This window comes from Garra rufa, chromosome 20 (genome assembly GCF_049309525.1).
Source record: "Garra rufa chromosome 20, GarRuf1.0, whole genome shotgun sequence".
Lineage (NCBI taxonomy): Eukaryota > Metazoa > Chordata > Actinopteri > Cypriniformes > Cyprinidae > Garra > Garra rufa.
In genome coordinates this window covers 27,714,595-27,741,122 of record NC_133380.1, presented here as the reverse complement: position 1 = coordinate 27,741,122, position 26,528 = coordinate 27,714,595, and the positions used below count along the sequence as shown (strand labels likewise).

Genomic DNA, 26,528 nt, shown 5'->3' with positions numbered 1-26,528 from the left:
TTCCATTCTTACCATAGTCTATAACTACTAATATATGTTTTACCTGCTACTCTATTCAAACATCAAACAACCTAGAAGGTTAATAATAACACAAGAAATAATAATAATAATTATTATTATTATGGAGTTCAAGCTCGATCCAGAATTCCACTCCTTCAATGTCATGTGCCGTCGTGTTCTCTTCATTTTTCTTTAATGATCAAACAAGTAGTAACATTAAAAAATGTTAGATAAACATCCAACTAAACCATTCCAAAAAAATATGTTCCATGAACAAAGTTTAAAAAATGTTTGGGGAGTGTTTAGAGAGGATTTAGAGGAATACACCTTGTCTGAGTTGGTCTAATTACATTTCTGCACTGACTGATTTCTGTAATGCGGAAGTAAGCTGTTTTCTGGTAATGTGTGAGACTTTCTGTTCATAAGGGAAATAATGAGAAGAAGTGCAGTAAATGATAAATTATGAATTTGTGCTCTCCATTTAACCCATCCAAGTGTTCACTACACACACAGTAGTGAACACACACCGTGAACACACAGCTGGGGTTCAGTGCTTTGCTCAAGGGTCTCACCTCAGTCATGGTATTGAGGATGGGAGAGAGTGCTGGTTATTCACTCCCCCCACCGACAATCCCTGCCGGACATTCGGGTTACAAGTCCGACACTCTACAGTTAGGCCACAACTATATACACACAAGATAACAAGGTTAACAAGAGGGTGGAGCTAATAAGTCGCTAGGGAAACTAACAAGGAAGTGAAGAAACAGTGGGGAAAAGGAATAGTTCAAAATTAGAGTCCACAAACACAAAAACCAAAACAGAATAACACAGACCAGGATCATGACAGCATGTAATATGAACAGTACATCAAAAAGTCAAAAATAGTTAAATGACAAAACGTAAACTTTCATATTTGTTTTGTGAAAATGCACATTAATAGTTAAAATATTCACTGTAGACAAATTTCACAATTTAAACCGTTACTTTATTAAGAATGTAATGTTTCTCAGCTATGACTGCACATCATCTATCAGGAGTAAGTTTTAATTTTATATTTGTCTTATTGCAAATCAGAGGATTATAATACAATTTTATGACAATTTTAATGATTTATATACGCTAAACATTTTTATAATCAAACAATGCTTTTCAAATAATTTAATGAGGGAATTGTACAAACCACCAGCTCCAAATCAATGTTTTTTTTTGTTTTTTTTTGTTTTTTTGTCCACTAGATTTGGAAGAGTATATTTAAAATGCTCTTAATTAGGCAAAGATGTTTGCAATGAATTCTCGAAACCGCTTGCCATACTGTTCAGGATGAACTATAGAGATCTCAGCCCCAGCCTTGAAAATTGAAAAAAAAAAAAAACATCAAAAAAGAACATGACCAAAAAAAAAAAATAGTAACATGTAATACCTATGATCATTATAAGAGTATTTAAAGCTCAGTTTAGTCTTTTTAAAAGTGTTAAAAAGCAAATAACATTTAAATAACTACACAATAAAGCCTCAGTTGTTCATTTATAAAGTATCACTTACTCCATGCTTGACTGTTTTTGCTGCATGTGCTGCTTTCTTCTTGGTATCATACTGGCTCAGAATGTTTATAAGACCCATGAAGTATACCTCTCTATGTAGGGCACCTACATTAAGGAGAGACAAACACAAGATAAATGGTAACACTTTTTCAAATTACAAGTCACAAATTATTTTAACAGATTGTATGATTAAAAGCTTTTGTTAATGTACAACACTTTTGCTCCTATTGGGGTGTGATAGAGGTAAGGTTAGGGACAGGTTTGGTGGTATGGGTAGGTTTAAGTGTTGGTTAAGGGGTCAAAAGTGTATAGGGGTTAATTTGATTACTATAAGGTAACAGGTTCAATATAATTTTGTTAAATATTTTCTTAAAAAAAGGTTTATTTTCTCATGTTAATGTATGACTCAAGGAATATTCTGGATAATGTACACAATAGTATAGGTGTCGAGGTAATCAAAACATGCTTTGCATCCAGAGTACAATGTGTGTTATGTCTTTAGCAAGCATTTAGATAACTTAACTAACCACCCTTTACTCAAATGTCCTTGCAGCTAAAAGTCCAATGTCCATAAAGATACTAATAGATTACGACATGTTTATAAACATTTAAAAATGATGAATAGTCTCAACTTCAAATTGAGTATTGCAAAAACATGAACAAATTATTAATAAATGATTTATAAAGATGTGTAAATATGGTGAATTCAGGTCATTTAGGGACACATTTTGCTACTGATATGACTGCTCATAAATATATGATTAGTAAATGTTTATAAACATTTACAAATTATAAATAAAACATAAACAAACAATTAAGTTTAAGCAATATTTTTCACAACATTAGCTAATTTAAAAAAGAGAATTAGGTATTAGGTGAACTGAAGTTTAATGACATTTGTTAGCATTCAAAAGTACATTAACGAATGAATTTGTAATCATTGTATAATTTCTGTTAAAATCATTTGTAGACATTTAGAAAGTGCATGATCGTATAAATTGAAAGTTTAATGACATTTGAAAGAATTAACTAATGATCCGTTAAGCATTAATGTTTGTTAAAGATTTTTAAAAAGTGCATGATCATGTAAATTTAAGTTTAATGACATTTGTCAGCATTTCAATTTACATAATAATAATAATAATAATAATAAATAATAATAATTAATAATGATAATGATGTTAATCATTAGATAATGTTTAATAAGTACATTACTAAATATTAACAAACATATTATCTCATAATTCTAGTTATGTGAATATATATTAACTAATGATCTGGTATGTGTTATGTAATGTTGTTAATGATTTAATAATTAAAATTATTATGAAGTGTTACCAGATTAATAAATGGAATGTAAGACTTTAAACAAATTCAAATTGCATGTACTTTTATTGCAAATATGTTCAGTGAAAGATAGGCATTTAAAATAAATTAGTAAAGGAATTAGTAAAAATTTATTTTGGGAAGAATGCAAAAACAACAAACAACTTAAAGCAAAACCTATAACCTTAATCAAAAGATTTTCAAACTTATTTACAAAGTGTAGAAACTGGAATGTTGTCACGCCGTGCGGGGAATGAGGATCCAGAGGGAGACACGGGGAGGCAGGAGTACAAAAATAACACTATTTATTAAACAAACAAAACAAAAGCCAAGGATGAAACAACACGACGAAACTTCAAGACCGGACGAGGAAAACTGAGAAACAACCGACTTATAAACAGAAGCAAAGGGGAGTGGTAACTTAACAAGACAGGTGAATACAATCCAGGATAATGAGGGGGAAGTCCAAATGTGGGCCAGGGTAAACCAATACAAACAGAACAATAGGGGGAGACACAGGAATAAACCAAATCAAAGGAACCACAGGGGGGAAAACACTAGGAAAACACTAAAAAACAGACCACAATCCTGATAAATGTGACTCACCAACTGCGCTCTGGATGGCATACACATCAACGTAAGGGTCAAACTCTCCTGGACCAAGAGGTTTATAAGAGCTCATGTACCCTGCAATGCCCTCAGGAGAAGTGCCAAAAGACCCCACAACTGCAAGGGACAGGTCATTTTCTGAATCCTCCTCCTCTTCACTTAAAGAGTCTTTCATTTCTTCTGCTTCCTCTTGCTCCGCCCTCCCGACATCATGAATGCCCAGCAGCAGGCTGTAGTCCATGATCTTCAAATGCACAAGAAACTGTGCCAAAACACATACAGATATACAAATATAGAAAAAGATATACAAAAGACTATTAGTTTCAATACGTCACTCATAAAAACTGAAGAAAACCAGGTTGTATTTGGTATCAATTTCTTGCTACAGAAAATAATAACTGAACAGAACATACTATCATGTGCAATATAAAAAATAGTTCCTTCTCTACTTGATCAGGCAGACAGCATGTACGGTATAATTACCTCTACATCCCTGTTCAGTTTATCCAAAAGCTTTTCTTTCTCCTCTTCACTGATGTACACTCGCTGCATGTTATTTCTGAAATCGACATCCTTGAAGGTAGGCAGTTCCTTCACCTGGGTTTTAAAATTATTTTCAAGCAATTATTTTTTAAGAACAAATTTTTAATTTTGATTTTGAGAAAACAATGTCAGTTTATAACTGTGAAGCATATGGCTTAACAGAAGGACACAATGAAACATGCAAACTCTTCTTTAGAATGCAAAAAGTCAGCAAAAAAAAAAAAAAGATGCATGACAGATCCAATATCTTGCAAGAAATCCTTTGTAACAAGATGAAAACAATAAAAAGGAATATTGTATACATGAAAGTAACACTAAAAGTAACCAAAACAATGTCCATCAACCAAAATGTTCATTCTCACAATTTACACATGATAAAAAAAGAAACAAATGTATATGTGACTGCAGTCTTAAGTCAATTCAGATCTAAATTCTTTATATGGTTTAGAGAAATATATAAGACGTATATAAGATTTCCAACAAGACGTGAGAACATAAGAAGTCAAAAGCAATGTGAGGGAAAATGTGGTAAGTATAGATATATCTGAGTTAGAATAAAGGCTAAGCCTAGCTCTTTTGACAATACTGATTTCTAATGCACGCTCCATGGACAATAAACTGGAATGCCACTCCTTCAAGGACTTTATTTCCCATAATCCTTCACCTGGACTCATCAGAACTCGTACCACACATACCACACACCAAGCTCCAGTGGCCATGGAGTTTGCCATATGACAGTCACCTGCATCTCCAGTTTTAATGGTTGCTAGTCAAGTACTCTCAGTATCTTCCAGTCCAGTAATTTCCAAACCAGAGTCTCATCCTGCCATTGCTGCTGCTCCAGAGTCACTTCCCAAGATGGCCACCAGCCCAGAGTCTCTTCCAACAATGGCCGCCAGTTTTCACCTCTTCACAAGGTTGCCAGTTCAGAACTGCTTTGTAAGATAATGTAATGGCCGACGCCATTTTGTATATTTGGGCCACACACTGCTTTTCTACTCCTCCAGAGCCTGCCCCAGTCCATGAAACCACTACAGAGTTTGCTCCAGTCTATAAGTCTGATCCAGAGCCTGCTCCAGTCCGCAAGTCTGCCCCAGCTCCTCTTGAGATGGCAGCTTCCGCTGCAGAACCTCCCAAGTCAGCAGCGTCCATTACAGTTTCTCCTGAGGTGGCAGCTTCCGCTGCAGAACCTCCAGAGTCGGCAGTGTCCACTTCTGCTCCTCTCATAGCAGTGGTGTCTGCTCCTGAACTCTCTGACTGTCCTGGCTATGGAGGCCTTCTGTAAACTCTCTGCCTGTCCTGTCCCAGGCAATGTCATTTATGAGCTCCGTGACTGTCCTGTACTGGGCTGCGTTTCCTAAAAGCATTGTAAGCCTAAGTACGTTGTAGACCCATTGAAACCAATGGAGCTATGAACAACTTACAATGTTTTTGGGAAACGCAGCCCTGGCCAAGAAGGCTGGTCCTCTCTGTTTGTTCTGCAGTGACCAAGGAGTGGTCTTGGCCTGCAGGGCTGTTACTGAACTTTCAGCTTGTCCTGTCACGGCTTTGGAGGTCGTCTTTGAACTCTGTCTTTTCTTTTAAGGTCAAGGAGACCATCTGTGAGCTCTCTGACTATCCTGTCATGGCTGAGGAGGCCGATTATGAACTCTCTGAACTGTCTTCCTGTCCTATTGCAGCCACAGAGGCCCATTGTCTGTTGTTTCTGCACATTGATTGTGGATCTGCTGACGGGGTTCACAGTCATTTTATATTGTGGCTGTGTATATTGTGCCTCCCTTTACTAGAGATTTTTTCACTAGCCTGTTGTTGTAAAATTGTAAAATCGTTGGCGTGGAACTGATTCGTATCCTCATCAAGGCTGTGGAGGAACTGGTCAGCATGGCTCCCCCTACTCGGCTTAAGTTTACTTTTCTGATTCTGCGATCTTCATCTCCATTGATGGTGCAGAAGAAAAGGGATATGACAGGATCCCTCTTCTGAAAGTGGTAGTCACTGCACATCTCTGCCCTCAATTGACCCTGGGACTGATAGCCAAGGCCATGGACCCATCTAAGCACTGCAGGACCACCTTGGCCCTAGCGGGCAGGGCTTAATCACTTTTCCCTGCCCCAGAGTGATTTTGGACATTGAGGCACACAAGCCATCCTGAAAAAAAACCTTTGTTTTTAAGAGTGCAAGACAATGATGCACACGTTTTCTGGTCTGAAGTACAAAGTTTGCTTGCAAAAGCCACTGTGGAGCTAGTTCCACCAGCTAACAGCAAGTCAGGCTTTACAGCCACTAATGCTTTGTTCATTTTGTCCCTCAACAGGAGTTTTGACAGCTCCCCATGTGGGTAACTAACACTAGAGCCTAGACAACTAACACTAGAGGCTAGAGCCTCGTCCACAAGACGCCTCTACACCCTTAAGTGGTCTGTGTTCTCTGACTGGTGTGCAGTCTAGACTGAAGACTTGGCAAAACAACCTTGTCATTAAGTTCCTGAGGGGAGCTCGGAGACTGAATCTACCTAATCCTCATACTGTGTGAACCTGGAATTTACCCACAGTCTTCAAGGCCTTTCAAGGTCCTCCTTTTATGGCTGCTCCAGTTGGCCAACCTGTTGCCCTCCTATTGGCTTTAGCATCTGTCAACCCTGCTGGAAAAAAAAAACAGCATATGCTGGTTAGGTATGTTTTGGTACCAAAACATACCTAAACAGCATATGCTGTTTTTTTTTCAGCAGGGAAGCGAGTGGGTGATATGCATGAACTTTTAGTCAGCACTTCCTGCCTTGAGTTTGGGCCTAACAACTGTAAAGTTATCCTCTAACCATGACACAGCTATGTGCCCAAAGTACTCTCCACTCAGAGCACAGGTTATATCACCCTTCTAGCTCTTCCTAGCTCAGAGGACGAGCAGGGTCCGGTTCAGGCTATTAGAGTGTATGAAGAGCACTCTAGACACTTTTTGGCAATCAGAGCAGCTCTTTGTGTGCTTCAGAGGCTACTCTAAAGGGCTTCCAGTTGCGAAGCAGAGACTATCCTGCTGGATAGTTGGATAGTCACGTTGGATGAATGGCCTCCTCTTGGGCTCGGCCCAGCTGAATTTTGATCTGCGATATCTGTGCGGCAGCCGGCTGGTCTTTGCCATCTACCTTTATTAGGTTTTAGAACTTGAATGCCCCTGCCCTTCAGGTAAGGATGTTGTCTGCCAGGGTGCTATTGAACCTGTATCCCATAAGCGTGTTTATGCAATGTGAGAGACCGTTTTTGAAAGGGAACTCTAAGTTTACTATGTAACCTTGGTTCCCTGAGCTCACCTTCAAAGCTGCACACGAGTCAATGATTGTCACTGTAAGTTGACAGATTTTGATGAAATGGCATTTAGTGCCAACTTATATAGGCAGCTACATTCATCATTCAGAAGTAAATGTTCTGTGTATGCTATGGTTGTTTGCTTTTTTGTTAAAGTGTTTTATATTCAGCTTCAAATTCAGTTCAAATGAAGCACAGCACACTAATCATGTAAAATGTTATTTTTTATTTTTAGATTCTGGAGGATATATATATATATATATATAGTCAAGCCTGAAATTATTCATACCCCTGGCAAATTCTGACTTAAAGTTACTTTTATTCAACCAGCAAGTTTTTTTTTTTTTTTTTTTTTTTATTAGAAATGACAGAAGATAATAAGACGATGTACAAGAGGCATCATTGTGAAAAAAAAAATATATTACTCACCTTTTATTTACATTTGAATAAAAAGTGGCATGTACAAAATTATTCATACCCTTCTCAATAATCAATAGAAAAGGCTTTATTGGCTATTACAGTGTGGGATTACAAATTTAAGAATCTGTTTATGATAATGCTGACCCTAGATTCTTACATAGCATCACAGATAAATCTAAAGTTAAGTACATTGAATTTAGAGGTACAGATGATGACATTAGAAGAAGATCAAATCAGGCAGCCCAGGTGTCTGAGACATTAACCTTTTTGTTACAGCTATTCCTTTGTCTCTATGATAATGTTAAAGTATGGGCAATACTGTCAGACTGATTGGATTAGTACATATGCCTTTGAATGATACCTTTGTCTCAATGACTACGTTTACATGGGCAAGAATAATGCGATTATTTCCAATAATCAGAGTAAGGACTTAATCGCATTATGATGTTTACATGTCAAGAGCAAAGTTCTTCACTCCGGTTTACATGGAATTTCCATTATTCCTATTATTCCTATTGTCCGTCAATGAATTGTATTATGTTCATATCGCGCAAAGTCCAGTTTCCTAAGCTCCCTAAAAGTGTGTCGCCTTTTTCGCCATCGTCGTTTCTAATCTACAGACAGGCGCCAGAATATTTTCTCTAACTGGGCTAACGGGGGGCTAGTACAATATGTGGGGGTGCTAAGAAAATAATCGATATTCGTGTAAATATCGTAAAAGTTACTTAATGAAGAAATTGTGTCTTTTTTCTTTTTAAAGAAAAGCAGCTCTGGTAGCCTACACACTATATTTAACAGAAGTAGCCTATAATTTAAATTTTATTTAAAACGGCATTTTAAATTATATTTAAAACTGACACGAACGAAAAAAATAGACACAAACTTAAAACAAGCCCTGCATTCCAGCCCGAGCCCGACGGGCAGCAGTGAGCGCGCCTTCAGCGCATTTTTTTTAGGAGTTCCACAAATCCGCAATCAAGGCTAACGCATTTGCCTCACGATTGCCTAAAGATTCCTGTTCCTGAAGAAGAGAGCCCATTCCATTTTTTTTATAGAAAAAGCACATCAATTTGTTGGTATTGTTTGTGAGGGCACGCAAATATACATAAATCCTTAACAGTTACGAATAATAGCTATTACTCTTACCTTTACGTGTAAAAAAGTCAGCGTATTTTAAGATGTTTGCAATGCAAGTGATTACACTTGCTACTTCATGTCCAGTAAAGCGAGCGTTTAGCCTCCACTCTCCGCACAGACGATAGAATATGAGTCTAATAACAGCGCACATACAGGTTAAACGTTTAAAACTAACATTTGATATGCTTGAACTCTTTAATATCTATAGATTTTATTTTAGGCAAGTCGTGATGATTTAAGAAAGCTAAATTGATCAAGCATATGAACTCACCATCTGCCGCTGGTCGCTTCTTAAAAAAAAAAAAAAAAAAAAAAAAAAAAAAAACTTAGCCTATATTTAACGGGAAAAAATGCTTTAAACTTTTTTCTAAATTAACTTAAAAAAAAACTGAAACGAAATATAATTACATTGTCATTTGGCCTATATACAAAACTGAACTATTTTAATAGCTAAAAAAAAATGTTTTGGGAGAAGTGGCCAAAAAGACGATCTTGGGTCGGAGTCTGGCCAGTCTATTACCAAGAATTCTGCCAAGAGCTGGGCTAGATTTTAGGCCTATTCAGGGCTCTATACACAAAGCAACGAAAAAACCTGTTACATGCAAAAGGAAAGACTTCAAAGCTGGACAGCACCATGCGCTCCGTGAGACTGGGTTGTGCGCTCAACATTAACACAATTCATATGAATGCGTAATTCAACTGTGTATACTTTACACTTATATTAAAAATTAAATGAACGGCACGTCTCAATCTTAGTGATGATGTAATGGATTAAATGTAGCCTAATGGACGAAACTGCACTAAATGGGGCTATAGCCCCCTAGCCCCTTTGTAGAGCAGTCCCTGTCTGCAAGTGCGTGGCACGTCATTCGTGTAAGTCACGAGCGCATGCGCACTCTGGTCAAAGCGGCAATACTGCGATTAAGGTGTTTACATGCCGGTATACTTCGATTAAAATCGGCGTGCGCCACCTATGTTAATACGATTATGCTTGCTGCGATTATGAGCTTAATCGCATTATTATAATCGAAGTATTGCGTTTACATGAGGAAAAGTTTAATCGCAATATTGCCAAAATCTCATTATAATCGCATTAAGAGGGTCCATGTAAACGCACTCAATGATAATGTGAAGGTATGGGCAATACTGTCAGTCTGACTGAATTAGCACCTATGCCTTTGAATGACACTGTTATGATAATGAGATCAGGGCTGGGGAACTCTGGTAACGGGCTGATTCCTGTACTGCATTTGCATGCTTTGTTTAGATTGACTCCACCTCTATGTAATCCTCCCCCTGGAAAGGTATATAAACTGTAATGTATATGCCTTAGTAGACGACTTTTGAAGAACTGCAGCAACGAACAGCTAGGATCTCAATAAAGAGAAACTTCTGCTTCAAGATATCAAAACGTCTCCTGGTCTCTGAGAAAAAGTTCACAACAGTTTTGGTGCCGTGACCCGGATAGAGTTCCAGCTTCTTCACCTGAATCCAGATTGAAACAGCAAGCTCAACAGAAGATCTGCTTTCAAGATTGCATCTTTTGGAATCCAGAGCGAAACTTCCAGCTGAACAAAGATTTCCATGAATCTTCCTTTACAACCAAGGGTTGGTGAGTGCTACTCTATCCAAAAGAACCGCTAAAGACCAGTACATATAGTTATCCTCTGCGCCGTCAGAGAAGAGTTAACAGACAGCTGTAGGGTTTAGTTAACTACGTTATCCTCTAAAGGTGTTCTTTTAGAGATGAAAAGTTACCCTCTGTTAATTCAGGGAAGTTTAGCATTACGTGCTAAAGTTGTTTATCCTCTGTTCACTCAGGGAAGATTAACATTACGTGTTAATATTTGTTATCCTCTGTTTATTCAGGGAAGGTTAACTACAGCTATTACAGTTTAGTTAACTAAGTTACCCTCTAAAGTTGTTCTTTTAGAGAAGAGTTGTTTATCCTCTGTTCACCCAGGGAAGATTAGCATTACGTGCTAATATCTGTTATTCTCTGTTTTAAGCAGGGAAGTTTAGCCTTAAAGTGCTAAAATTTGTTATCCTCTGTTTTGGCAGAGAAGTTTAGCATAAAGTGCTAGTAGTTTGTGTTGTCCTCTGTTAATTCAGGGAAGGTTAACCATAGTTGATCTGTGTTAACAAGCGTACCCTCTGTTGATCAAAGAAGTTTTAGTGTTGTGATTGTGTGGTTACAAAGAAACTTGCAAAATGGTTAGAAAGAATGCTAGGCTGATCCCCACAACTGAAAAGGGTGGTCTCGCAACTCCTTTGTGGTCAGATAGTGAATTCAAATCACTGTTAGGAGAGCAAATGAACCTAATAGTAACTGAAAAAGTTAGACAGGAATTAACTAAGAAATATGAGATCCATCCAGACAAGACTTGGTCAGTAGATGAGTGTAAGAAAGTCCTTGGAGCATGTATTCGTAAGAACAATGTGAAAGGCATTATCTGCTGCCACAGAGAATTTGGTTTAGCGCTAGCTACACAACAGTCTCAGCGTAACTCAGAGTTAGAGTAACAGAACAAAGAACTCCGGGCTAGAATATCCGCTTTGACTAAAAAATTGAACCGCAACAAAGCTTCAGAAAAAACTGATATGGAAGTTAGTCAGCCTGATAACATTTATCCTGACTACAAGCTTTCTTTGAAAATGATGTAGCCATCCAATCAGTGTCTGATGTGCCTGTAGATTCGGTGAGGGTTTGTGGTGCTAGAAGACGATCTCAGGGAATTGAAGGAATTGAAAATGTTCCTCCCAACTCTTCTGTTGTTCAGGTACAAGCAATTGCAAGAATGCTTGGACCTAAAGATATAGAGAGATTGTCCCAGAGCTTACCTTCAGCACGCACAAGTTTTCTGAATTCAGAAGAGCATTGAACAGCAAAATGCGTCTTTATGACATGTCGTTAGCAGAAGTCACACAGCTGATGTCACAAATTCTAACTGAATCTGAATTCAACAGTTTTGAGTCTGCTGTTACTTCTGAACTACAACATGCCAGTAAAGGCGATTTGAGAGAAGGTGTTTTAAAAATTCTAAAGAATATCATAGGACCCAAAACAGACTGGTCCAGAATCACTAACTGTGTGCAAAAGAAGGATGAAACTGTAAGTGAGTACACTGAAAGGATTTGTCAGTCAGCTGCAGCATACAGTGGAATAGCTGACACTCCAGAGATCGTGCTAGATGATAAAGGACCACTAGCTCGTACATGGTTTGATGGCCTTTTAATTGAATATAGAAATGCACTGCCTTTCTTAGATCTCACATGATCCAATAGAACCCTGCAAAGCAACTTGGACAGGTTAGCTACTTGGGAAAGAAACTCTGATGTTAAAGCCAGAGTAAAGATTGCAGCAGCTTCCTTTAAGTTGAAAACAGAGAACCGACAGGAAAGTAAATGTCCTAAGAGAGAGGGTAGTTGTCATTACTGCGGTAAACCTGGACACAGGATGAAAGAATGCAGGAAAAACAAAAAATACGTAAAAGAAATGAACAATGTAAATCAGCTTTTACACAGTCTGCTAGCAATGATAAAACAGCACCTCCCCACTACACCAAACTCACTGGGCAGCTTGCTGAGGTGCTAACCGTTAAGGCTGTGAATTCTTAATTACCCCAGTAATCTACAACAAAGATGAAAGACTCTTTGTTAACAGAACAAAGGGAAGTTGAATATCACTCCCCCCAAACTTGGGGACACTTGGTTAAGAACACTCACAGCCATACCAGAATATTCTATTCAGTCACCCATCCTCTGTTATGATGTCTACCAGGACTGATATTTAATTAGAGGACTGAAATGTAGTGATTGCATTGTTTTGGAAATACATGTATTTTTGTTCTGCATTAGGAACTTATGTCTCACACTATACAGTGTGCACAACACTTAAAGGGACAGATTAGGACACACAAACCAGTGAGGAGCCCAGGAAAGAACCGAAGTGCATCAGGCCTCGGGGGTCAATCCTGCGGTGAAGATTTCCTCATAGGTTTTTCCCCTTTAGTACTTTCAATCCCCACCTCACTGGTCTATTAGGTGTCAAATTAAGATAAGGTTAAGAAAAAAAACATTATACGATCACTAGAATTTTAATGTAATAAATAAAACCACTATACGATCAACAGAAGTCTAAAAATGTCTATGCATGAATACTGCTGGTCTGCTGTTTCTTTGTTTTCTTGTGTTTCAGATGTGTATGCCAAGTCATCTTCATAAGAGAAACCCTGGTGTGAAGCATCACTTCAGACATCCATGAACAAGCTTCATGAGGACAAAGAGTCATCTGAGTGAATCTACGTGGGAAACGGACTACAGAAAACAGACAGCTTCACAGCTATTCAGGCGCCATAGACTTCAAGACTTCCACTCTTACACTACATGATTTTCTGTGACATCATGTAGTTTGTACGACATTTCACCATCCCTTGTCGTATGTGTCAACAGTTATGGTTCTGAAAAGAACTATTACACCTACGTAAATCTAGGACAAGACACAGAATAAGTTGTATGTGCCTGTAACTTTTTCAAGTTACATGACTGCAAGATGGGGCTTATGTTAACCAACGTAGGCTATAGAATGGACTTATGAAAGTTTCAGAGAATCACATGAGAGAACTTCAGTCATCCATCAACATGAACATCGCAACAAAATCCAACAAGACATTCTTGATCTTTCAGCAAAATTACACCAGATGACTGAAAATAGTTCTTCATGGTTTGGAAACTTGTTAGGGAAACCCTGGCTGTGGATCAAGGAAATAGCAGTTCTGCTATTGATTCTCCTACTGGTGTACTATCTATGCGTCCACAGTATCAAGTGTTTCATTCAGCAAATGACCCACGACCATCACAAGGAAATGACTGGTCCAACCAGAAAAGACTATTACCCGTAAGAACTTAACGGGCCCTAGCTGCATGTTTGTTTCTGTGTCAACATGCCGTTACAAACAATCACCACAGAGCAATTACTATGTGCCTGTAACAATCAAAGGTTACAAGAACGAACTTTTAAATGTTTAAATTTGTATTATGTGAGAGTTATTAGAACTCTCAAAGGGGGAACTGTGGGATTACAAATTTAAGAATCTGTTTATGATAATGCTGACCCTAGATTCTTACATAGCATCACAGATAAATCTAAAGTTAAGTACATTGAATTTAGAGGTACAGATGATGACATTAGAAGAAGATCAAATCAGGCAGCCCAGGTGTCTGAGACATTAACCTTTTTGTTACAGCTATTCCTTTGTCTCTATGATAATGTTAAAGTATGGGCAATACTGTCAGACTGATTGGATTAGTACATATGCCTTTGAATGATACCTTTGTCTCAATGATAATGTGAAGGTATGGGCAATACTGTCAGACTGACTGAATTAGCACCTATGCCTTTGAATGACACTGTTATGATAATGAGATCAGGGCTGGGGAACTCTGGTAACGGGCTGATTCCTGTACTGTATTTGCATGCTTTGTTTAGATTGACTCCACCTCCATGTAATCCTCCCCCTGGAAAGGTATATAAACTGTAATGTATATGCCTTAGTAGACGACTTTTGAAGAACTGCAGCAACGAACAGCTAGGATCTCAATAAAGAGAAACTTCTGCTTCAAGATATCAAAACGTCTCCTGGTCTCTGAGAAAAAGTTCACAACAACAGCAATCAAACGCTTATTGCTGACCAGCTTTTTGCATGTCTCCACTGGTATTTTTGCCTATTCATCTTTAGTGATGAGCTCCAACTCTTTCAGGTTGGAGGGTCTCCTTGCCATCACCCTGATCTTTAGCTCCCTCCACAGATTCTCAATTCTTCACTACTTTCATTGTGGCCAAACAATTCAATTTGTTTTCATCTGTCCATAAAACAGAAGCCTGTGTCATTTCCGGTCAAAAAAAACTACTTGCTGGTTGATAAAAACGTCTCAGGTTACGTATGTAACCATGGTTCCCTGAAGGGAACGAGACGCTGTGTCGAAACGCTATGGGAATGCCTTCAGCGTGAGCACGTCCTGAATCATGTGTGCAACTAGTCCAATAGGAGTGTGAGATATCATGGGCATCATGACGTCACCGACCAGGAAGTATAAGAGCACGTATGGTGAAACACAGCGCTAGCTTCTGGAGACAGCAAGCGCTGCAGGGATGCCGAAGTATGGCCTCGAGACGCAGCGTCTCGTTCCCTTCAGGGAACCATGGTTACATACGTAACCTGAGACGTTCCCTTCCAGGAACATCGAGCTGCGTCGAAACGCTATGGGAACGAGAATGCCTGCGCTGCCATACTGAGGATGTCCCTGCCAATTAAGGCGAGAGGACGAAGGAGCCCGGAGAGGCTCTAAGATCCAGGCCGTAGTACCTGGGAAAAGTTAGGGGCGTAGCCCAGCCCGCCGCATTGCAGATGTCGGCGACAGAAAGGCCCGAATGTAGGGCTTTAGAAGAAGAGACACTTCTGGTATAGTGAGCCTTGACTCCCAAAGGTGAGGGGAGATCAGAGGACTCATAGGCTACCGTGATGACATCCACAATCCACCGACTTATGGAAGGCTTAGCAGCAGGGCGGCCTCTCCTCGGAGGGCCATAACAGACCAGAAGTTGGTCAGCCTTCCTCCACAGGGCAGTTCTGTGGATGTATGCACTGGACACATACAATTAAGCTTTTCCTGGTCGGGCTCCCTGAAGGGAGGAGGATGAAAGGCCTGCAGTACAACAAGCCGTGGTGCTACTGTGGGGACCTTCGGAAGGTACCCCACCATGGGGTACAGAAAGGCTTTGGCCATACCAGGCACAAAGTCCAGAAAGGAAGGGGCCACTGAGAGGGCCTGAAGATCCCTAACCCTCTTGAGGGAGGTAATAGCCAGTAGAAAGGTGGTTTTAAGAGTAAGAAGACGGTCAGAGACCTCTTCTAAAGGCTCAAAGGGAGGCTTACAGAGTGCCTCAAGCACTACAGCCAGGTCCCAGGGAGATACGCGAGAGCGTACTGGAGGTCTCAACCTCAGCGCACCGCGGAGGAAACGTGTAACAAGGGGGTGTCTGCCCACTGAAGTGCCACCAAGAGGGGTGTGGTAAGCAGCTATGGCCGCCACATAAACCTTCAGGGTGGAGTGGGTCAACCCGGCGGAGAAGAACTCCAGCACTGTACCAACTGGGCAGTTAACTGGGTCTAACTGGCGGTCTCCGCAGCAAGAAGTGAAAAGTTTCCACTTCAAGGCGTACAGTTTCCTCGTTGAGGGAGCTCTGGACTGGAGGATGGTCTCCACAACCTCAGTTGGGAGACCAGGAGCTATAAGTTGTGCCCCCTCAGGGGCCACACCCACAGCTTCCATCGCTCCGGGCAAGGTTGGACAATCTCTCCCCCTTGCCTGTGAGAGTAAGTCCGGCCTGACGGGAACCTCCCAAGGAGAGCCGTCTAAGAGGGATATCAGATCCGAGAACCAGACTCGGCCCGGCCAGCACAGGCCTACTAGAAGAAGTCGGACCCCGTCCTGGCGCACTCTCTCCAGAACTCCCGGGAGCAGAGCAATCGGGGGGAAAGCGTACAGACGTAGCCTTGGCCAGGTCTGTACCATAGCATCCAGGAGCTGGATGATGAAGAGAGAACCAGAGGGGACATTGCGCATTCTCCTGCGTCGCAAAGAGGTCCACCTGAGCCTAGCCAAAAATTCTCCAGATCTGCTTCACCACCTCAGCCCCTGCCTCGACAAGATGTCCCAAATCTCGCTCTCAGCGAGAGGAGTTTCCCTTGGGCCCACACAAGGATCTGGTGCGCCAACTTGTACAAGGGGCGCGATCGCAGACCTCCTTGGTGGTTGATGTAAGAGACCACCGCTGTGTTGTCGGTGCGCACCAACATATGGTGACCTCTTAGGTCTGGGAGAAAATGTTTCAGAGCCTGAAACACGGCCATCATCTCCAGGCAGTTGATGTGCCACGTGAGATGATGGTCCCTCCACAGACCGCGGGCCGAGCGGACACTCATGACCACTCCCCAACCAGTGAGGGATACATCTGTCGCAAGCGGGACGCGGCGACAAGGAGCTCCCAGCACTGGGCCATGAGTCAAGAACCAAGGCTTCCTCCACATGTCTAAGGCACGAAAGCATCGCCACGTGACCTTGATCATGCGAAGTTGGTTTCCCCTCGGGGAGAACCCCTTGGCTTTGAGCCACCACTATAAGGGTCTCATGTACAGCAGGCCAAAAGGAATCACGTTGGACGCAGCTGCCATCAGACCCAGCAGTTTTTGAAACTGCTTTACAGTGAGTGACAGATGCGGGGGACAGATGTGCCCGCATCGTGGTTGAATCCCACACCACACCGAGATAGGTGGTTCTCTGTAATGGAGAAAACACACTTTTCTTGGCATTTAGTCTTAACCCCAGCATTTTCATATGTGACAGAACAACATCTCGATGTTGAAACGCCATCTGTTCTGATTGGGCCAAAATCAGCCAATCGTCGATATAGTTGAGTATGCGGATGTCCTGGAGTCGCAGAGGAGCCAGAGCTGCATCCACACACTTCGTGAAAGTGCGGGGTGAGAGTACAAGGCCGAAAGGAAGAACCCGATATTGGTATACTTTGCCCCTGAAAGCAAACCTCAGGAACTTCCTGTGTTGAGGAAGGATGGAGACTTGAAAGTAGGCGTCATTGAGATCTATGGTCACAAACCAGTCCTCGGACCTGATGTGTGAGACCACTTGTTTCACTGTCAGCATTTTGAACTTGAGGCGCATGACCGAACAATTTAGTAAGCGCAGGTCTAAAATGGGCCTCAGCCCATTTCGGAACAATGAAGTTCCGGCTGTAGAATCCGGACTCTCGCTCTTGAGGAGGGACCACCTCGATGGCCTCCTTCCCCAGGAGAATGTTTACTTCCTGTTCCATAACCAGAGCCTGCTCGGGACCCACAGCGGTGGGAAAAACCCCGCTGAAAGAGGGAGGAGGTAAACTGAACTGAATGCGGTAGCCTCTTTCTACAGTACGCAGGACCCACTGAAAGACGTTTGGCAGAAGTTTCCACGCTGCCAAAAAGTCTACTAAGGGAGTCAGCCTCTCGAGACTGGATTTAGAGAAACGGCTAGCTGGGGGTCCCAAAACTGGGGACTGCATGACCCAGCTAACTGTTTGAGGGACCTCTGAAGAGGTCGCGAGCCTCTTAGCGCCGCTACGAGATCGGGTGGTGACTGAGAGATATGCTCGCTGGGGACCGCTGCGCCCTGAAACACCAGAGGTGGCAGGGTTGGCAGAGCGAACCCCCTGAGGACACTGAGGAGAGACGGGCACCGTATAATGAGGTGTTAACCGCTCTTCCCCAGAGGGGACTGTCCTCCTTAGCCCTGGGCCACAACCATCAGGGCTTCTGGAGTGCTTCGTCCTCAACACCCTCCACATCAACCTCCTCGGAGTAAGAGAGGAGAAGTGCAGAGCCTTCTCCCTGGGGGGAAGAAACCGCAGAGCGGGCTTCCGAACCCAAAGAAAAGGCGGCAGATCTAGCAGGTGAGGAAAGAGATAGGGACTCGCCCGTCTCTATTCCCTCTGCTAGATCTAACTGCAAACCCCACGAGTGCAGTCGCTGCCCCGCCTCAGTGGAAGCGGGACCAGACCCGCGAGGAACGCTAGTGAAGACTCCCTTCTCAAAGAGAGCAGTGGCATGCGCAAACAATGCAAACAATGCGGGCAATCAGCCCCCTCGAGAGCTGATGCCGCATGCTGCGCACCCATGCAAGCAACACACAAGCTGTGTGTGTCCTCACTAATAAAGCGAGTGCAAGGAGGCACACACAGCTTGTAGTGCTGCTGCTTATCTTTTTGCTCGTAGGACTTAGACATCGCTCTCTAAACAAAAGCTAAACACAAAACAGAGAGCGATCACACACACAGACACAGAGCGCTTGCTGAAACGACAGAAGCAAGCGCTGTGTTTCACCGTACGTGCTCTTATACTTCCTGGTCGGTGACGTCATGACACCTGTGACGTCTCACACTCCTATTGGACTAGTTGCACACATGATTCAGGATGTTCTCACGCTGAAGGCATTCCCATAGCGTTTCGACGCAGCTCAATGTTCCTGTAAGGGAAAGTAACTTTAAGTCAGAACTTGCCAGGGATATTAATAATTTCGGGCTTGACTACACACACACACACACACACACACACACACACTCACACACACACAATTGGTACAACTTTCCAAGCAACACATTTACAGTTGTTTTACCACTGATGCCACTACGTCTGATAAAAAAATAAATAAATAATCTGTCCGTTTTTTTGTTTTGTTTTTTGTTTTGTTTTTTTCAGTCTGTTGTCCCAGTTCACTTGCCATTAAGAAGAATTCAGTATTAATTTTCTGGTTTTACCTATTCTTTATATTGCATCCAAACCATATAAGGATGCTGTCAAACCATATATGAATTCCTGTGGGTGTTCTGTGGGTCAAGTTGAACTGCTCATTCATGTATGCATGATTTTAAAATGATGTGTAATTTATAAAGCAGGACGGATTGAAGAGCACTTTTTTTTGTGTGTGTGTGTGTATGGATGTTTTTCAAAAATTATTCACAGTAAGATTTAGGAAATTGTCTCACAGTATGTTAACATGATCATTTTAAAATTTTCTTTGAAAAACTGTGACAAATACTTAATAATATAAAAATTAACTTATATACATTAGCTTACAAAAATACTTTATCAGTACATGCATTCCCTGGAAATGGAACACTTGTTGTTATTTGTATATTTCTAAACTTTGCTGTAAGCAAGAGCAGACTATGTTTATGAGGAACATTAATGTAAATATTCTGGACAAACTCAACATGATTTTTGTGGTATATAGTGGTTTAGTGTTCTTACCTTCTCTTTATCACTTGCTTCTCGAGAAACCAATGACCCCTATAAAATGAAATATTCCTGTGCCATATATTTTTTGCATAACAATAATTAATAATCCTTACAAAATAATAGCTGTTCTATGTGAATATGAAACAGTAATGCTACAAATTATTATTAAAAAAATATTAAGTAAATTTAATAGATTGCCTTTGATGTGCAAGTTGACTGAAAATCAATAACTTTTATACATGTCTAGTCAGCATAACAAAACAAGTCTATTAGTGATCATTTCACTTCTTCACTGAAGTTGTACAGTATAACAAACTGTTAACAATAATTCCTCACCATGACATCTCAATGAGAAATTCATTAAATAGTAATTAAAAGTGTAGACAATGAATAAAGAATGAATTTTATCTACCTTGAGGTCATATTTCCTGTGGACAGTTAGTCGGTGGCTGAACATATTCCTCATGACTAAAAGGTATGTGTCTTCATTGTCCAGAGTAACACGGTACAAGCCAAGGAACTGGGGAAGTAGTGTGCTACCATGACATGTTACGATGTGCTGAGGGAAAAAAAGGTGAAAAAGTTGTTTTTATGAGAGAAAAGAGAATAAAAGGTACTGGCCTGTTTAGGTTCCGTAAATTGCTTTATCTGGATATATCTCAATAAATTTAGCAGCACAAACATAAAAAAAACCCTTTCAATTCATTTTTTTAAAGTAGCATGACATGAAGTAGTTAGATGTTACATAGACAGGACATAAGGATGCATGGATATGCAGCAAACAGAGAAACAAGAGGACTGGCAGAATGCTCAGACAAAGCCTGAAGCACTGGAGATAACAAGTGTACATTGTTGTATGTCCCCTCACTGTAGCCAGGAAGCTAAATAAGTTTAAAATAAATATCTTAAAGCCTACCTAAACTTGGGAAACCTTTACACATGGTTCAGAGCATGTGTACATTTTTATTTTTTGCATCAGTGTAACAATATAGTTGTAGTTAACAGTTCTATGAATTTATTGGGGAATAACAACTTTAACAATAACATTTTCATTAAGCAAAACATTAACCTTCAAAAGACTTTACAGTGCATGTACTGTAGGTACTACTTTAAGGATAAATTGCCAGTCATCGTAATTGTATGGAAAAGGGAAATCAGTACTTTATTTATTTATTTATTTTTGCAGAAAGAATATCATATGGTTTTGGCATGATAGTGAGGATTATTTAATTATTTTTATTTCTGGCTAATTTTTAAATGTATTCAAGAGACTGCATTCAACAAAAGTTACATTTACCTAAACAACTTGTCTTATGAAACATTAGTCAATACCTGGTGGTATTCTGAAAGAATGCTGTGCATGTCCTCCACCTCCTCACTAGAGATTTGCTTGACAATTAGTGTACGGTCATATGATGTCAACACCAGTCCTGCTTCCTGACTCTTGCCATCCTTTGCTGGGGGACTACGTGTAAGAGAAACCTGAAACACACATATAGAAATTTGAAAACAGCACATTAAAGTCAATCAAAAATCGTTCAGGGTGATGCAAGATTACATTATAAGTGGTTTCACGAGTTCGCCCTTACATCTAATCTGCTTGAGCAAGTAATAAGCATATTTTGGCGTGCTGTCCTGGGGAAGGGTTCCGGGCCCGGAATACAGGCCGGACCCAGAGAACTCCCCCTCCCTAGTTTGGGATAGAAACAGATTAGAAGTGGGGAGTTGGGGTTTAGGAGGAATGCCAAGAAACTGTCGCTGGATGGAGGTAAGATGGCTGGCTATATATATATGATGCGTTAATTCGATGATTGGCTAAACGAGTTACACCTGTGCCAAATAGATTGATTATCTGATTGTGCTCCTCCCAAACCTTGTTAATAAAACATCATTAAGTGAGCAGTCCAATGGTGGTGACATCTTCCACTGATTGCGCTGGATAGCAATACAGTGGGAAAGGGCTCAGAATCCTTGAACACTAAGTGATGTGGGAAATTGATACCCTGGAGCAGCAATAGGGTCCTACCAATCTGGAACATGCAAATGAGGCCCTCAAATGAGCGCAGAAGGTCCTTACCAATTTGGAACACGCAGGCGAAGGTACCTTGAAGTGAAGGTTCACACAAAACGCAGTGTATCTCCACAGTAAAAACACAGCTGAATAATGCCTAGTATCCAGACCTTCTGAGGATGTCTAAAGTTTCACACTAACACCCTCTCTCCAGACTGAATGTCTAAAGTAACTTTGATTGATTATGACAAGTTTTTTGCTGTTGCAAGATACAACATCCGACACATCAGGTTTGAGCAATAAAGGACAAGCGCTTGGTTGATGTTTCAGGAACAGTTCTGCTGTTGTGTGTTCCATTACAGTTTGTGGTGTATTTCTCTATGTGAACAAAAAACAGGGTAGCCATTGGCTAGGAGACATTGACTGAGACTGCAGCCAAGTTTATGTCTTCCTAAAAGTTTGCAAAGCCCTTTCAGCTGCAGCAGTTGAAGCCAGATGTTGTAGCGGTGACAAAGCATTAGTAACTCCATTTCCCATAAGAAAGTGTTTAAATAATAAAATGAGGGTCATTGTCTGAAACAAGGACCATATGATGCAGCGAGATTTCTTAAAAGTGTAGGAAGGATTTTGATCCATTAAATGGACATGTATCAGCACCAGGAAATGCTGCTTGTTGACCTCTATGTAACCCATGTATTTTCTCCCATGGTGCTGTGTCCCATGACTATTTGTGGATTGGATCCGTTCCTGTGCTAAGGTAGCATGACCACCTGTGATCCCCAAAGAACACGTCCTTCATTTGTGGACCTTTTTTTTATAAGAAGGTTTGAGGTCTTGATATAAACTTCAGTGTGGGATCCAAGATTTTTGACAGGATCGGGTTGCATCTGGTCTTCTCCAAATTGTCTTTTACAAAGACAGGCAGTTACTCCATATGTTATACAATCGTTTAATTCTCTCTCGAGGGTAGGCCATAAGGAAAGGACTGTGTCCACGCCTTACAGAGAGGCATCACAGGCAAGTTGAGGAGATTTTGTAACGTGCAAGCCATCTATTGTTCAGTAGTTGTTATTTGTTACTCTTCACATTCAGCAATGTAAAAAGGTTGGTCGCAAGCTTACTGTAGTAATATAATAATCTTAAAACCTACCCCTTCTTTTCAGTAGAATGCAGCCCTGAGCATCAGTCTCTGTATTCTAGAGTCTTAGAGGAAAGCATACTTTGTACATTTAATCTTCACTCCATGCTTCTCAAGTCTACCCAACACATCTAGCAGTTTTACTACTGTACTGACAACAAGATCTGCTTTATAACACCATAGTGCACACCACATTGATTGATGCTTTTCATTATGTAGTTCATAGTGTGTTGAAAAACAAGCCGTTGAAACACTGTGGGCCAGGGAGTGATAGTAGAAAAGACCCTTGTGAGCGCTGATTGTCAGATATTGTCCAGACTCAAGATCTAAAAACAACTGTTGGTATGTGAATAACAAATCCAGTTTGCTAAATACTTCGCCTTCTGCTAGGGTGGCAAACAAATCCTCAGCATTTGGCAATAGATATTTTTCCGGAAGTACACAGCGATAAACAGTGATTTTGTAATGACTGCACACTCTGACTGAACTCTGACTTGTTTTGGTGGAATAACACTATTGGTACGTTAAGTCCATTTGAGTGATGATTTTATTTCTTTATAGCCACTGCAACCAGGAACAGACCTTTACAAGTCTTTACAAGTCAACATTATAGTCTGTTTCATTTTAATCTGAAGTATTTTATTGTTTATTTATTTAATAGTTGGCATATTTTAAAAGCAGACATACATTATGCAGAATACATTGGCAAGTGCCTCATGCAAACAAAAAAGCAAATGATGGCCACCATTCAAATGTAGTTGAGCACATGTGACCTAAAAAAGTTTGTATTGTAGGCCTACCTGACCTTCTTTATGCAAATAATGCAAAAGAGAGGCTTTCTGCAAAGTTTTTACAAACTCACTGCAAAATATTGTGTGGCATATTTGTGATGTTTAACCTTAATGTTGACTTATATGTGACTTTTTAAAGTACAGATAAAGTACAGTTGAGAACTACGTTAAAAAATAACACAGGAAGCTTTCAGCTTTTAATACAATCAGACCTAAACTGTACAAAAAATTCATACCAGATAATCCTGATGTTCAACTCCAAATCGCTCTCTTAGATTCCGGAACACCAGTGGGCAGTACTCCTTAAACTTAAAATGTCCAGGGAGGTTTTCCCTGAAAATTTACAAATAAACAAACATGGAATTTAACATTGAAAAGAGCACACATAATTATTATTATTTCTATTTACAGTACGGAAATAAAATATTAAAAGGAAAATTATTTTTACAGTTCAAGTTCTAAATGTTACATTTAGTCCTATGATTTACTATAATTTACACTGAACCTAAAGATACAAAACAAAAGTAATAAGGATAAGGTTACCTCCTGACTGGACAGGTTTTATGAGGTATATTTTGTGACAGAACATATGGAACATCCAAAATAATACTGTGTGCTGGGCTAAATTTGTGCGCATATGGTACATATGGTGGTATTAATGTTGGTACGTAAGGTGGGCCTTGTCTACTTGTTTGGTGCGCGCTGAGGTTTGAATGCCATTGTTCACTCTTATTCAAATGAACTGCACTAACAGAGCAATTGCACCAAAGTTTGTTTTAATTAAACCGAATCTGCAAAGTATAAACACACCTTAACGCACATATCTTTAAAAAGTTAAATAAAGTTATTATTTAGTTCATCTTCATGTTTACTGCAGAAACCACACACACAATCACATATATTTGAATAAGAAATAATTGTTGTTCTCATGTTTTTGCTAATGATAGGAACTGTGACTAAAGTTGCATTTCAGTGAGGTCACAAGTTTGGACTATTTGCCAGCAACCCCCACCACTGTCTCCATACCAGGGCAGATTATGAGTTTTAAGAGCTTTGTGCATTTTAAAATGCAGCCATGTAAAACTCTGACTATGAGTATGAGATTGAGACTATGATTTGAAAAAGTCAAAATTATTCAAACTACATAAGTATTTTACATGTATCTTTGTATATGTAGCAAACTTTATCCATCACTTTTCAGCTTTTATACTGCACTAAATAGTCTACACGAATAGTCATTCATACATCAATCATCTGTACTGAATGTAGTAAAACAGACATTGCTATTTGTCTGTTAGTCAAAAGTTCTTTATATATAGTTATTTTCATCAGAAAGTGTTTGTTTCAGAGTGTATTTGATATACCATACTTGTTGAATAAATGGTTGTTGACTTTCATTTTTATGTTGGCTTTGAAGTCATCTGGAAGTAGCATAACTGGCATAGGCACTTGAAAGAGGTCATTTATCTGCAAAGATTAAAAACTGGTTAAGAAAGGCTGAAAAATTGTAATGGTTGATGTTGCTGTTAATATTAATTAATGACAGCCATTCTCTCAAAGACATAACAACAAAAATAAAAAATGTGCATTATACCTAAGCAGTTAGACAATATATAATATTCAAGCACTACAGGAAAGAAAAATACAGTAGATTTTTTTTTTTTTCAGATATAGAATATAGGTTTGGAGTAACATACCGTGTGATTGATGCCCCACATAAACACAGTCAGGATGGGGTCGCTGGCCCAGAATACCTCCACCTTTTGATGTACGAAATGTTTTTTCTTGCTTTTTGTTCGTGAAAGTCTTCTTGCTGAGCTTGAAACTGTCCCTGTCTTACCAGGAGAAGACATAATTGCAGAAATGTATCCAGATATTAATAGACCAAAACAACAACTTGCCACCTCAGTTGTGATGATGAATGTCTTGAAATTCCTGGAGATTTAAAGACTGCAATTCAGCGACCGTTTACAGTAGAGGATAAACTGCTTGGCCGACTTGCTCCAAATTAAACTGGAGAGAATTAAACTTGTCCAACTTGAGAGAATGTAAACTTGATCCAAAACAGTCACATGCCAGATCAGCATTTCTTTCAGAAGCGAGTTGTTTTTCTTGAAGATTAATTTACCCTCCTAGACAAATAATTGTCAAAAAGAAATTGAACCATTTTTATTATTAAGAGTTTTCTTCATGAGATCAGTGCTGGTGAAAAAGCAAAAGAGATGCATTGTTGTGCACTGTGCGTGCTGAGGAGAGGTGGCCGTTGAGGTGGCCAGTGAGGTGGTTAGTTGTGTTGACACAGTCAAATGTGTGCATACCATTGCTGCAGTGACCGAGCTTAGATTATCAACCGAATTAAACAGCATATAAAGCAAATGTGCTCTTTTCAGCACCTGAACAATTACAGAATTTCTAAAACATGCTGGAAGCATCATGTTACTGTTAATGTTTATATATATATATATATATATATATATATATATATATATATATATATATATATATATACAAAAGAATATAAATAAGTAAAAAATGTCAAAATAAGTAATCAAATGCAGAAAGCATGCTAATAATATTTATAATATCTCACTATAGTATAATTTAACCGAAATAAACATTAACATCCCAGCCAGCAATGACATGTGGGGCCCAGATGAGGGCTTCATGGGCGGCAAATGTGGGCCCCATTATGGGCTTGCACCCGGGATCCACATCGGGGCCAGCCGTGGAAGCCCAGACGTACTAAAAGTGGGACCTGTAAGGGTACTACATGGGTCTTAATTGGACAATTCATGTCAGACCGATTTGGGCCCCACCTGCCAAAATGGGTCCAAAGTGGGCTCTGCAACATGGCTAAATGGGA

The 26,528-nt window shown here is 40.1% G+C and overlaps 1 protein-coding gene and 1 non-coding gene across 3 annotated transcripts; both read right to left on the bottom strand.

Annotated features, from left to right (window-relative positions):
* Nucleotides 1-969: 969 nt before the first annotated feature.
* On the bottom strand, nt 970-25,840 carry pip4k2cb (phosphatidylinositol-5-phosphate 4-kinase, type II, gamma b). Of its 2 annotated transcripts, XM_073825866.1 has the most exons (10): nt 25,363-25,840; nt 25,035-25,132; nt 23,902-23,998; nt 21,058-21,207; nt 20,138-20,284; nt 19,738-19,776; nt 3,960-4,073; nt 3,474-3,738; nt 1,543-1,646; nt 970-1,347 (listed from the first exon to the last, which is right to left on the bottom strand). In XM_073825866.1, the coding sequence occupies exons 1-10, from the start codon at nt 25,516-25,518 to the stop codon at nt 1,267-1,269; spliced, it is 1,251 nt and encodes a 416-aa protein (XP_073681967.1). In that variant the 5' UTR covers nt 25,519-25,840; the 3' UTR covers nt 970-1,266. The 2 variants fall into 2 exon arrangements, with proteins under 2 accessions (XP_073681967.1, XP_073681966.1); XM_073825865.1 differs by lacking the exon at nt 19,738-19,776.
* Nucleotides 6,672-6,797, bottom strand: LOC141294339 (small nucleolar RNA SNORA69). The gene has a single exon (XR_012340930.1). It is a non-coding gene; the product is annotated as a small nucleolar RNA SNORA69 (small nucleolar RNA).
* Nucleotides 25,841-26,528: the final 688 nt, after the last annotated feature.

Coding starts and splice junctions, on each gene's coding strand:
- pip4k2cb (XM_073825866.1), bottom strand. CDS start 25,518: ATGTCTTCTCCTGGTAAGACAGGGACAGTTTCAAGCTCAGCAAGAAGA. Junction 21,208..23,901: donor TTGAACATCAGGATTATCTG/GTATGAATTTTT, acceptor TGTGTGTTTCAG/GTTTCTCTTACACGTAGTCC. Junction 4,074..19,737: donor AAGCAAGTGATAAAGAGAAG/GTAAGAACACTA, acceptor TTTAAAACCCAG/GTGAAGGAACTGCCTACCTT.